The following is a 13,729-nucleotide window of genomic DNA, read 5'->3' as shown; positions in this document are numbered from 1 at the left end:
CTGAAAGTGGTAAGAGGTCAGAACTGGGCCTTTCCACTGTGTTCTCCCAGTCTGGAAGTGTTACGACTGTTACCAAAGAGGTTGCAAGTGGAAGGACTGAATCAATAAACGAATTGTCTTTTATAAAAGAAAACCTAAAGCTCCACCACTTTCTTTGTTACTTTTATTTGCTTTGCCTTTTTTTTTTTTTTTTTTTAAGACTCTTTTCAGGCAATTGCATGAGGAGTCAGATGGGCATGTTGGCTGCTGCCGTTGCTTCACATGTTACAGACTTTGCATTGGGTTTGGTGGGAGGTGTGTGCATGTGTGTGAGACAACTAGACTGTTGTGGGGCCAACAGAAAAATAGCTTTTTGGGGAAGGGGGATGAGTGGATAGAGGAAGGGGCTCAGTTCTTACAGTCCTGGGGGTGTTGGCGGGGTGAGGGCTGAGGTCCTGGGTCCTACGGCTCCATGAGGTTTGTGTGAGCTATGAGCTGGGCTCACTGAGCTGCTCTTTCAGCAGTGGGGAAACCAAGGAGCCCATCCAAAAGCACCCAGTGCCTTTATTGATTTAAAATGGAGTGGTAGGAACCTTGCCAGCTAACATCAGCATTGATACTGGGAAGGTAATGGAAGAAGAAATTATTTCCCCACACCCTTGAGATATACCTGCTCCTTTGCTGCTGGCATTGCTGAGAGAAGATACCCATGGGGGGACCTGTGACACTGGAGCTGCGTGTATCTGAGCTGGGAAAACGCCGGGCAGTGGTGAGGAGTGATGCTGCTCTGAGTATTCGTGCTGACATTTCTTATCTGTGATTGCCTTTGGACTGAAGCAGCCTTTTGGTGAGGTGGTGGTGAACACCTCTGGGTCAGACTTTCACCTGGTGATGTGCAACTTTGCTGCCTTCCTTGGGCCCACGCTGGCTGGCACGCACTGAGGCTTGGCCCTCGTTGCTCAAGCAGTGGGATATTTCAGGCTCTCCTGGGTCCTCGTATACAACACCTATTTTTCCTTTTATGGTTTCTTGCCCTGTGCTGGTGGTGGCATCTCCCACAGCTTTATCATGGATGTGAACCATGGGGGAGCACTGAGCTCCTATTACCTGTATTCCCGATGGACAGCTGCGAGGTGAGTGACCACACATGGGGACCAGTTTTATTCACAGCTTCTCAAGAAGCCATTATTGAGGGGCCACACCATAACAACTCATGGAGGCTCAGCAACATTCCCTGTTGACTTCAAAGGGCCCAGATTGCCCCCAGGAGAGCCAAGCAACGTGGTGGCAGGTGGATGAGGATTAACCCTCTCTCAGGACCAAGTGTTGACAGCTTTCCACTCTACCTCCAGCAAGAAGAGCTGAAGCAAAGGTGTTGGTGTCCAGTCCTAGGCAGGAGATGGTATTCTGCCACCACAATAAATGACTAAAAATTTGTTATTCTATGCATGGATATTTTTTTGTTTTCTTCTTCATTTTTCTTTTTTCCACAAGCTATTCTACATTTGGTAGACTCATCTTCAATTAGCTTGGGAGTTGTCCATGGGAATTTCTACAGAACTGGGTAGGTGGTTTTTGGTTTGGGTTTGCTGGGGTTTTTTCAGTGCATTTTTCACACTTTTGATTGTTTCAAAGGTTTTTGATGCCTTTTTATTTTTTTAAGCTATTTTGTGACAGCCAGTCATCTTGGATTTATTTTTCTTGTGAAAATATTTTATTACTGTTCTGATATGATTACCCTCTAAGGAGATTATCCTGTAACTTTTTAAATCCTTGAAATGAAACCAGGACAAGACTCTGGTTCCTTTAGTTATGCCAAATTGTCTTTCCTTCCAAACATTTTTTAGTTTCTCCATGACTACATTTTGAGCTAGATGGATCAGCCAGGTATGATTTGTGATACCGTAATTTTCACACCACTTTAAGCATATTATTTTCTGAAGTTTGTATTTGTTCTTTTTTATTATTGATTATCACTCCTGTTTGTGGTATCGTGAAGAGCATGTCGGCATCCAGCTTCCTTCTAGTCCTAGGTAAGCTTTGAGTCCTCATATCCATGGAGAATAACTGTAGGGATACGAATGCTAAAGTTTCAGCTCCCAAATGGGGGAAAATAGGCATAAAAGCTGGGGCTCTGCTAGGGTGCTCCATGGGGCTGTTCTGCCCCATGTGTGTTCATCACAGCTTTTGCTTGGTCCTGTTGTTTGGTTGCTCTGGACATTCAGTTACAGCTCTATCAACATGCAAACACAGCAGATTTCTTTTGAAATAACCTAATCATTTATTTTTAAAGAAACCTCTGGTCAGCTGGTTTGGGCATCAGGAGATTTTTGCTCTAGCAGATCTTTGTCCTGCTGCCAGTACAGTCATGTTTCTATCAAAACATCATTATGAATAACTTTTTTTTTTAAAAAAAAAAAGCATTTTTCCTCAGTAGGAAGCTCTGTTTGAGCCAAACATATCTGAGATCTCCATGTACTTAGCAAACTAGAATACTCTTTTAAAAAAGAAAAGAAAAGAAAAGGAAAAAAAGTTCAGAACATTAAAAATAAGAGAAACAGCATAAATATAAAACCTTTCCCTGAAAAAAAGCACTTGTCCATCCATAGGTGAGGACATTGTGATCTGTGATTGAAGATGAGGAGCCCAAAAGGCTGGAGATGCATGACATGGCTTCCCCTGCCCATCTCACCCCCCTCTCCTACCTGCTTCTTGCACGACTCTTCCCCACTTGCAGACCTCAGGTCCTGGCCTCTCCTCAGTCCAAAGTCAAGGCGGAGCCAAAGAACCAAGACTATTTTCATTGCAACTTTCAAAACGTTTCTGGTGTCCACACTCCCATGCTCTTTTCTTTTAACTGCCTCATCCCAACAACCCTCACTGCTTGGGAATTCACTGAAGTTTCCCAGGTCTCACGTGTACCACTTGACTTTGACCCTTCCTCTTCCTCACCAAGGTGGGCTCTAGCACCATGCTCACAGCTGCCTTAGATGGGGAAACACTTAACAGACACGCCTCTTCCCTGGGGAACATCGGCTTAGTCCCTTGGGACCCACTTTCTGCCTCCACTGTTGGCTGGGGAGGTTCAACAGCAGTGGAGAAGACAGCGGAAAGACATGGAGCAAGAAGCAGAACAAAGAACAAGCATATGATCTTTCTGTCCTGTCTACTGAGACTGGAACGACTCATTGCTCCATGCTTCTCAGCCTACCCCCAGCTCCTTGCAGGCTCCAGGTCCCTTCTCTAGTTACCATGTGAGCATCTTCAAGTTCCTGTAGGCTTCAAGATAATTTCCTCTCTTTCCCATTTGAGTAAAAAGATACCAATCACAGATGCAATGTCATACACACTATCCAGATGCCACATTTCTGCACTGATAAGCATGGCCTCACATCCCTCTGTCCCTCCTTGCCCCAGATCCCCACTGAAAAAAAAAAAATTGTGCCTCGCTACATCTTCGTTAGGCGCAAAACATTGAGGCGCACAGGAAGGAAAGTTGCACCGGAGGCATACTGGATCTCCCGGAGGACCCCTTCCCACTTCTTCTGCTCTTCATCATACCTAGGGAGAGACAGACAGACAGTTATGGTAAGGAAAGCATCTCCTTCTTCTCGCTTAGCTGCAAGAAGTGCTCCATAGTGCACTTCTCGCACTACGGTGGGAGCCCTGGTGCATGGCGTGGTGTCCCACAGACATTATTTGGCCACAAGATATCTGTGGGAGCTGCATGGGGACTTTCAGCCCTGGTGTGCTCTGGTTTGCAGCGCCTGGCTAGGGGACACGGCTATCAACACGTGGTCTTGCACGGGAGGGTGTATTTTTCCATTGGGAAATGGGTTGATGGCACCAAGGCGGAAGATCCATGGTGAAGCCAGCAGGTGCCTGCTGAGGGTGCTCCAGAGCCACGGATGTGAAGGACAGGAGCAGCTAACGCTGTATGAGCAGCTGTCAGAAAGTGCTTGCTGCCTGCTTCTCTGCTCGCACACAGGGCTGTCTGATTTCCAGTCCCAACACTGGCTTTTCCCAGGGAGAGGATGGTTGTGCCAATGCTGCTCCACACCAACGGGGACGTCTGGAACCAGCTCCAGGCAAAACATCAATGCAGCAGCCAAGCTAAAGGAGCAGATTTTCCGTGGTACATTGCTATATGAAGCTGGGAGAGATCACTGTGTCACCTGATGTGCCTTCCAGCACAGCACAGGGCACTCTTCTCACCCCAAGACCCTGCAGCCTTGTGGTGGGGTAACAACATCCAACTCACACTGAAGACATCAAGCCAGACAGAAACTATCTGTTCCCTCAGTGGGTCACAATAACATCCCTCCCAGACTCCCTTGGGCATCACCAGCGAAGGTTGTCACCTCCAAACGTCGTTCAGCTCTGTTGGCACCAGCTCTCCTGACTCTGTCTCCACTGTGGCGAACCCTCCAAGCAAGTAGAGCACCCCAGCCAAGCTCACCAGGCTGGCCGAGCTGCGCTCCTGTGGGAACTCGGTGAAGGTCTCCCACCTGCCACATCGAGAGAGGCGACATGTTAGAGCACCCTGCCCACCCCCACGCCAAGGCTGGCCTTGAATCAGAAATCAACCACTGAATTAACTAGTGACTGTTTAACTTGTGTAGGTCTACATGGGATGGCATCGTATGGTGACTGTTGTTAGAGATACCTGTTTCCATCATCGTGGTTCAGCTTCATTTTGCACTGAGTAGATGGGTTGAGAAGTGCACCTGGCATGGACCAGCTGGTCCCAGCAGTGGGACTGCAGCTACAAGGCCCACCCGGAGTCAGAGAGTCTATTGTGTTGGGTGAAGCTGCCTAGATGAAGCTACAGCCCGGCAGGGAACCCGAGGACTGCATCAGCTGGTGCAAATGCTTTGAAGGTGAGCCTGAGATGATCCACAAGCCAACTTCAGTAGCATTGTTGATGCCCAGCTGTCCAAGGAATACAGACTGGAAGGAACTGGTGTCGGGAATTGCAAGCAGACTCTAGAATGGTTGGAAGTTACTTAATGTACACCTGCAGCTACTCCTAGTGTAACTACGCCCCAAAGGTGTGCTCAAGGTACGTACTTGTTGGTGGCAATGTCATAGACTTCCACTGTGTTGGTCAAGCCAGAGTCAGTCACACCAGCTGCCACGTAGATTTTGTCCTTGTGCACAGTGGCTCCGAACAAGGAGCGGGCAGTTTTCATAGGAGCCAGCTCCTTCCACTCAAACTTGGCTGGGTTGTAGACACACATCTTCTTCAGGCACTTCCTAGAGAAAGATGAGAGAGAAAAGGAGCAAAGGAGCCCCAACTGCCTGCCGAGGGGCAGCTCTGCACTGCAGGAGGCTGGGGATGGCTGCTGGCAGGAACGTGGGGTCTCTAGAAAGAATTCTGCTCCTCCACACTGGCATGAGTGCCTTCGCTTGCGTGTGCACCCCCAAGGATGCCCATGCCTGGAGACATCATTTGTGTGTGTAATGTCTCCCCTCCTGCGGTGCCTGCTTTGGATAGGAGTCCTAAAAACTGGGCATTGTGCTCACACAGCTGGATACGGGTCCTCGTAGCCAACTGCCTCTTAGGACCTCACACACAGCCGTCAAAACAGCGTTTCAGTGCTCCTGATCCAACTTGACACTGCAAAATACCACCTGCAGTGTCCCCGCTCCCAAGCACAGCGCAAGGTGTGTGAATGTATGCACGCTCACTTCTCGAACCGTGATCCTTTCAGAGCAGGACATCTTTGCTGGATTACAGCTTGTTTGCTCGGCAAACAGTCACACTTGTGCCTTGCAAAGCAACGAAGGCAACGCTCCCTGAGAGAGGCTCTTTCTGCTGAGCCCAGTCCCTGCAGGAGGGCAGGGTGTGGGTCAGGTTTGATGAGGTTTTTCACTCCTATTGCAAATACCCATCTGGATTTGACTACTAGGACCACGCTGCCCCACCACAAGTCCAAGACAGGAGACCCTTAATGTGAAGGGGCTTCTTGCTCTTCAGGGTCTCTCCCAATCTGTGTGGCATTTATTTATTGTAATCAAAGGGGATGATACGTTCCCTCTCCTGCAAGGACAGTGCCATCTCCTTGACACCTCTGTAGGACTCTTGAGGGCTTGGGGAGGGCTGCAGTCACAAAGGTGAGCTGAGAGGGAAGGATCCACGTTTCACACCCTATCCAACCCTCCTTAACCCATAGCGTCCACACTGGGGAGGTACCAACTCCTTGCACTCCCACTGGTTTGGGGGATGACTCCCTGAATTCCTCTTGCTTTTCAGCTTACTTGTCACTTCCTTTGCCACCGATGACGTAGATGAGATCCTTGTGCGATACCACAGCATGACCATAGACTGCATAGGGAAGGGAATCAGCTTCACCCCACTTGAAGGACCTGGATCAGAGAAAGTTGAGAAGCAAAAGGATTTGTAGCTTGCTGGGTGAGGTCTGGAGTACATGGCACTTTCCAGACCTAGAGGTGAGCACAGACCCTGACTCAACCTCAACAATATGAGGTTTTCAATGAGATAGAGCTCATCCAGTAAATTCTGTGATCCTAAAAAAAAAAATGAAGGGAAAATAAAATATGCAGAATGTTTATGCTAATATTCATTATTTTCTGCAGCATCCCCTACTCTTGGGCTTTGTGAATACACATCCTCACTTCTTCCTGGACCTCACCTCATTTATAAATATTATCAGCTGAACACAAGACAGAGATTTCTGCATGAGGGAAAAAAATTAAAACCAATGAGTCTTAGGGGTGCAGGATCCTGAGGGCAAACTTATTTTTTGGCCATCGCCTTCTGCTTTGAGGTGCTTTGGTTGGACAACACTCAGCAAGGACCCACAGGGGTGGATATGTCCACATTTTGCAGTGCAGGGCTGTGTTGAAGCCTCTGTGCTACCTCTGGGACAGCTGAACAAAGGGTGTAGCTATAAGGTTTTGGAGACCTCCAACTGGTACCCAGATAGGGCTGACCAGCGTCTCAAGAGGTATCTGCTCATGTCCACGTAGCTTAGACTCATCCCCAGTTTTCATACATGTAGGATGTAGCCCCAAGACCTGCACTTCATTTTACTGAAGAACTGAGTTGTTTGGGCTCTGGGTGTTTTCTAATTGCCTAACCACTCTGGGCAAATATTTGATCCCATAGACTGGCAGTTTATCTCCTCCAGGTTTGTTACAGTTGAAATCTTGACCTAAATAATGCTAGAAATACAAGTGATGCTGATCTCATCTCTACCAGCTTCAAATCAGTATTCAAATCACCCCTGAGCACTTAGCAGGGGCTGGCATATCTTTTCCCACAGTCTGCAGGGGCAGATAAATTCCCTGTTCTGTGGGAATGAAGCTGGTTTTAAATCTTTTGTTTTCATTTGGTCAAAAAATAATTGGATATTCAGCCTGCTACCAATCAGGATGGGCCATTCAGTGCCACATCTGAATGTTTTCAAAGCAAACTGTCCTGTTCAAAGCCACTCCTGGTGAGACCGCGGTGAATGTCGCTGAACCTCCAACCAGTGGGCAGAAGGAAAAACTCCTTTTGCTCCTCTGTACAGGTCTCACATGAGCATCTCCTCAGATCGGTCCCTGATAACATCATATCCCCATTATGGCTTCCAGCTCTGGGAGGTTCGATTACAATAAATGAAGCAGCTGGTGACAGCCAGCTCAGAGCCCCAGGGTACAGCCTGAGACAGTCGCAGCAGTCCCAGCATCTTTGAGCCCTGTCTCCACAACCTTTCAGCCCCTGGAGTGCTGGAGTTGTTTTCACCTTCTCCTGTGAACCACCTCCCGCCCCACACTTGCATGTGAACACTTACAGCCGGTCGTAGCACAAGACAGAATCCAAGGTCTTCTCCCCCTCTTTCAGTTCTTTCCCTCCGACCACAAAAATCGAGTTTTCCGCCTCTCCCAGGCCAAAGAGGCAGCGAGGGGAGGGCAGGGGCGGCATCCCCAGCCAGTCTGCGTCCAGATGGTCATACTGAAAGGAAACACATGCTTGTTAGTGCGTGCTCATCCAACCCATTTGCTCAGCAAAAAGCAGCGTTCAGAAGCTGAGGAAAGTCCTTTCCTATGTGCAGCTTGGTCACCCCAGCAGGCACTTTCTGTAGTGTTGGTTTCTGCCTGTGTCTCACCATCTGGTGCAGGGTGGGGGATCTTAGTGCAAATGCAAGTCATATAGCACATGACATATGTTTTACGACAAGGCATAAGAGTAGAGGTGCACCAGATCAAACATGTTCTGCTCTCTGCACCAAAGCCTTGGCTTGGAATAAGTTTGGTCATATTCGGATGAGAGTCCCGTGTTGGACCTATGATGGATAGTTCCTGGGACTGGAGGAGCTGAAGCACTTCAGCCTTAGAAATTTTGCCTGAATCCCTTCAGATGTAACACATGCCACAGTATTTCATTCTGATATTTTCCATTTCTGCCAGGTAGCAGTGTGATGTTGGCAACGGTGGCTACACAGCTCGCTCCCTGGAGCCCCTTCTTTTCCATCTTATTCTTTTTCTTTATGGCAAATGATCAGTTACTGTTTCCCTCTGCTTCTGAAGATCCTGATGTACTGTATCGCCTCGGTGTGTGTGGGTTTGTGAGACAAAATGTCTGTCTGTCTGCACAGAGGCCGTTCACACAATACCTCTCTACCCAGCATGGTGCCACACAACTGAGACAACGCTGCAAACACCAGAGCTCTTATTCCTGATCAAAGGGTGAGAGACCCATCTGATAGATGGGGAAACTGGTCCACACAGCGCTTCCAGATGAGATAGATGCAGGTCCTTGGACATCGTAGATCAAGGCATTGCCTCATGTCCCACCAGAAAAAAAGATGTGAAAGATTATGAGGCTGGGGACTCTCTGGGAACCATGGCTTGATGGGAACCGTAAATCAGGGCAAAAATGTTTAACGTAGCTTGGTAGCAGAGGAGGGAGGGATGTTTTGCAGCCAGTTTGGTGGGACTCTGAAAGATGAAGCTGCGATGCATTGCCTGAAGTGCTGTTTGCTATGGGCTCAGGCCAAAGAGCCTCAGCTTGCTGGGTTGCCTCCAAAGACTTGGCCTCAGCTGGGCGCCTGTGGTTATTGTCGCTTTGTGAGCTGTGGTCCACATATGTGTTATTTATAGTGCAAGCCTGAGCAGCTCAGTAACTAGGATAGTTCCTGCTTCTTGATGGATTCAGCATTGTTTTCAAGCCATAAACCTTAGAAGTGACAAATAAAGGATACCCTTTTCCATATGAAATGTCAATTGAATCGTTTTGTTCCTGCCAAAATTTGCAGGGCCTGGGGGATTTATCAGCATTGTTATATTTTGGTGCCTGTCCTTTAGACTAAACTACCCCTGACCTAACTCTCTTGGCTTCAGCAGGTGGAATGTGCAAGTGGGGTAGATAGAAACAGAGTCAGAAGGTGCAGAGTGCTGCTGCACTGGCACGGTGGTTCAGCGGTTGGTCATACAGCTGCCTGTCTACATCTGCACAGAGCTCAGCTGCAAAAAGGCTCAGAAGACTCTTAAACAGGAGCCAAGAGCTGTGCAATGACACTGATAGCAATAAATTACACCTTTGCAAACTGACGGCACTTTCCAGCCTGGGACATGTTTGCACCTCCCATGCGTGAGTGCCGCAGTGAGCTATGAAGCACTGTCCTCTTCTTGTAGGGAAGGAGCTAAAAGCAGCCACATGATGCCCAAGGCATTTGTTACTGAATCAGTGCAAACTGGGAGCTGAATATAGAACCTTCCTGTACAGCTTAGAATCAGAGTACTTTAGGTTAAGGGACCTCCAAAGGTCCCTGCCAGCCTCCATGCTCAAGCAGGTGCAGCTTGGGAGTTAGAGCAGGTTGCCAGGACTTTGTACAGTGAAATATTACACGTCTCCAAGGATGGAGGGTTTGTGACCTCTCTGGACCCCTGCTCTAGTACTCCACCACCTCTGTTGGGGAGGTTTTTCCTCACAGCTAACTGAAATTTCCCTTACTGCAACTGGTGGCCATTGCTTCTTGTCCCATCTTTGTGCAAATCTAGCAGTCTGGATCCCTCTCCTGTGCCCTCTCCCATTAAGAGAGCTGCAGACACCAGTGAGATTCTTCCCTTCCCCTTCTCCAGACTGATCAGACCCAGCTCAGCCTTTTCTTGTACCTCCTGTTCTGCAGCCCTGACCATCTTGGTAGCCTCTGCTGAACTCATTCCAGTGCCTCAATGTTTGCTTTGTACTGGAGAGCCCCAGACTGGACACAGCATTCAGATGTGGTCTCACAAGTATATGATCAAAACGGGGGCGTGGGAAAAATATCACTTCCCTTGAACTGTTTGCTGCAGTTGTACTGAAACAGCCCAGGACTTGGTGGACCTTCAGCTCTGAATACAAAGCAGCCCATCTACTCTGCACAGGTGAGTGATGGAGCTGGCCACATCCCCTGTTGTCATCCATTGTCCCGTGCAAAGGGCTGTATCTCCAACAGCATGTCCCCTGGCACTCCCACTGCCTTCCCCCTCCATCCTGCTTTCTAGGGCTTCAGCTTCTTCCTGCTAACTTCTCATTTCATGGGCTTCACGTGGGATGCATAGCCTCTAAAGCCTGACCCTTTCCAGGTGAGAACAAGCATGGTCCCTGCACATACGATGCAGGTGTACAGCCCTTCCCATGCAACGAGGCAGGTGAGGGATCAAGGCTGTATAGCTCAGCTTGGGAACTATCCCTACTTTATCCTTTCTGCCTCGACACCGTATTGTTTCTTCCCAGAAGACATGTGAGCCATGGGAGAAGAACAAAAAGATTTCTGGGTATGAGGGAAGAACAGCAGATTTACTGGATCCCTACAGGATCATCAGGAAGGGTAGGCGCTTTGTGTTAGCTGTCTGCAGGGATGGTGCTCTTGGGTTACTGCCCAGGCTGCAGCTCAGATCGCCTGCCCATAGCTCAGTCTGATCACAGCTTTGGCTGCTGCTGAGGTAGAACTGCAACTCTGCTTGTGGAGTGCCCCAAAAGACATTACACCGTGGGTTTCCTTGCACTTGATGGAAATGGCCAAGGCAGAGACTCTAAGCTGGAGCTAGCACACCTCCAGGGGCAAGAACAGCACTAGAAACAGGGCAGTACCCGTAGGGATGTACCCTGTGTCCTTGGAGTGTTTGCTGTGTGGCTGTAGCTGCTGCTGTTCCATTGTTGGCACCCGGCAGAGTCACCCTTGGGTTGTGCTGAGGGTTCATAACAAGGGAACATAAAGGATGCAAAGCAGAACCCACACCTGATACCACTGACCTTCCAGTTAGTGTGCAGCCAGGGCTGGACCAAATGCACCCTTCAGAGTGGTCCAAACTGTTCAGGATTTGGATCAGGATGGTTTATTCCTATTACCTACTGCTTCAAGCCTCTTTCCTCAATTACCAGACACCCCCCCTCCCTCAGTGGGATCAGCCTTAAAAATATAGGGAGAAGAATCTCTACTAAAGCAACTCAGATGTTTACCTTCATTTACAACTTGCATTTTAACACCACATGACAATGAATATTACTGGGATTACATGGAAGCTAAAGACAGGTGATGTTCCAAAGTGGTCAAAGAAACAAAACACAAAGATAAAGCTAGTACCTGTAGGAAGTAGGAACTCATGGGATCCTCTTTGCTGTCCTCATCATAGTATAATCCTCCAACAATGAAGATCTGATTCTCTTTGGTCACCAGACTGATGTGGTTCTTTGGGATTTGAGTGGACAGGGAGGCAAAATAGCACTCGTTGGCAGTGGGATCATAGGCCACTGCTCCACTGTCGCTCACCATGAAAATAAGGTCCTGGAGGAACATCCCAAAACGCATCGTGTCATTTAAGATCCCTGGGAGAGCATCCTCCTCTGTATCTTCCTCCTCATCTACTGCTCCATTGACAACATTGTCTTTTGCTTGCTTTTCACTGGTTTTCTTCACTTTTTTCTTTTTCACCACAGTGAATTTGCCTTTCTGGGCGTCCTTCACCATCTGCAGTTTCTTGAGCAGCTCTGGGCTGGACTTCACCATGGCGTGCTTCTCCACATGGTCCTTGATGTAGTCGTTGGGCATGAGGCGGAAGCGGATGCTTTCAAAGATGACAGGCAAGGCCTTCTGCCGGCTGTCATGGTCCTTGGTCCCCACCCACTTCATCACTACTTCAAAGACAGTCTCCTCTTTCTCAATGTTGAGGGAGTCACTGGAGATGATTGCAATAAGCTCATCAGCGGAGAGCTGGTAGAACTCCTCGTCCCGAGAGACCAGGGCAAAGCGATCACAAATGAAATCCCGAGCAGCCACAGCCAGCCGAGCACAATCTAGCATCAAGCCCAGCCTGAAGATAGCCAAGCAGTTGCTGAGGCAGAGCCGCTTCTGTAAGAAGGACACGCAGACGGTGAAGATGGAGGGGATCTGGAACATGTTGGCCACGGAGAAGATGTCCTGCACATTCTGTTCTGTGATCTCCAACTCAGAGGTGTAGATATAATGGAGGATCTTGCCCATGACATCTGGATCAACGTCCTCCAAACTGACCTCCCTCTTCTTGCTCTCTTCCATGTCCGAGAGGAACATTGCTCGAAAATAGGGGCTGCAAGCTGCCAGCACCAGCCGGTGGCAGGGAAACTCCTTCCCCTTGACTTTTAAGACACAGTCCAGAAACTTACTGTGGTCTAACATGTCTTTGAGTCCATCCTGGAGAAGAGTTTGCTGGTAGAGACGCAATTCTTCCACTTGATCAAAGGGCAAACCCATGATGAAGAGTAACTGCTCTTTTTCTTCCCAATCTATTTTTATATGTATATGTATTTATGAATATATCTGTACCTGAGCCCCTGGTAAAGAAACTTACTCAAAGCAGGGCTCACACGTCTCCCTTGCTTCCAGACCGTCAGCGCACTGGGAATGTGAAATGCTTGCTGCTATCGCAGCTGTCTGTCTACTTCAGTTTCCAGCGCGAGGCTTTATATATAGCCACAGCGTTACAAAGCTTAAGGAATCTGTACTGGAGCATGTGTAAGCCGATCACCCTTTAATATGACACATTGGACAAGGAGGCAGGGGGGCAGGGGGCGAGTGGAACAGCTGTAATTCCAGCCTCAATGCTTCAGGAAGGGTCTGTCAGCCCATGAGTCACCGCGGGGGAGCGGGAGCTTTTGCTGCCATGTGATGATGGGAGATGTGTGTGACCCACCGGCTCAGCCGCCGCGCTTGGGAAGCGGCATCCAGATGAATCCAACGTCCGAATCTGGCTGCTGGGTCATGAATGGCAAGGCTGAGACCTTCTCCCGACACCGCTAAACTGACTGCTACGAAACTGCTTAAACCTTTTGCTGTGCTAAAAATAGAGCGTGAAGTCAAAGCTGGAAAGATGCAATAAGGGAGCGTCTTATGTGGGCTTTGTGGCATCCCCACTCCAACCAGCTCACTCCCAGGGCTGCTTTTCGGCACAGGTTTGTCCTTTTTTCTCCTCTGGAGTCACTTTTCAGGGGTCTGGAAGGGACTGGAAAATGAAGATAGAGCTATTTATTTACACCCCTGCATGGGACACGAGACCTGTGCTGGAAGTTACTTGACAAGCCTCGCTAAAGGAGGAGGCTCAAGGAGCCTGGGGGAGGGGTGGCTCTGCTTTGCCTGCCATACATACAGGGACCACAGCGGCACAGCCTCTGGACACCTCATCATTAATAAATCCATCCTTTCCACATCTTGGTGGCAGAAAGAGGGTCTGAGGCAGAACAGAAGTAAAGAGAGCACAAGGGTGGGCTTCAACTCACAGC

At 48.8% G+C, this 13,729-nt stretch overlaps 1 protein-coding gene across 1 annotated transcript; it reads right to left on the bottom strand.

Moving 5' to 3' along the window:
* Nucleotides 1-2,284: 2,284 nt before the first annotated feature.
* KLHL40 (kelch like family member 40) lies at nucleotides 2,285-12,881 on the bottom strand. Its single transcript, XM_005442317.3, has 6 exons — nucleotides 11,559-12,881; nucleotides 7,782-7,942; nucleotides 6,241-6,348; nucleotides 5,050-5,235; nucleotides 4,341-4,487; nucleotides 2,285-3,540 (listed from the first exon to the last, which is right to left on the bottom strand). Exons 1-6 carry the CDS (start codon nucleotides 12,702-12,704, stop codon nucleotides 3,429-3,431), a joined length of 1,860 nt encoding a protein of 619 aa, XP_005442374.1. The 5' UTR covers nucleotides 12,705-12,881; the 3' UTR covers nucleotides 2,285-3,428.
* Nucleotides 12,882-13,729: the final 848 nt, after the last annotated feature.

This window comes from Falco cherrug, chromosome 4 (assembly GCF_023634085.1).
Source record: "Falco cherrug isolate bFalChe1 chromosome 4, bFalChe1.pri, whole genome shotgun sequence".
NCBI lineage: Eukaryota > Metazoa > Chordata > Aves > Falconiformes > Falconidae > Falco > Falco cherrug.
This window is presented reverse-complemented; position numbering and strand designations above follow the sequence as displayed.

Coding starts and splice junctions, on each gene's coding strand:
- KLHL40 (XM_005442317.3), bottom strand. CDS start 12,704: ATGGGTTTGCCCTTTGATCAAGTGGAAGAATTGCGTCTCTACCAGCAA. Junction 7,943..11,558: donor TGAGTTCCTACTTCCTACAG/GTACTAGCTTTA, acceptor GTTTCCTTTCAG/TATGACCATCTGGACGCAGA. Junction 5,236..6,240: donor GGTGGCAAAGGAAGTGACAA/GTAAGCTGAAAA, acceptor ATCTTTCTCTAG/GAAGTGCCTGAAGAAGATGT.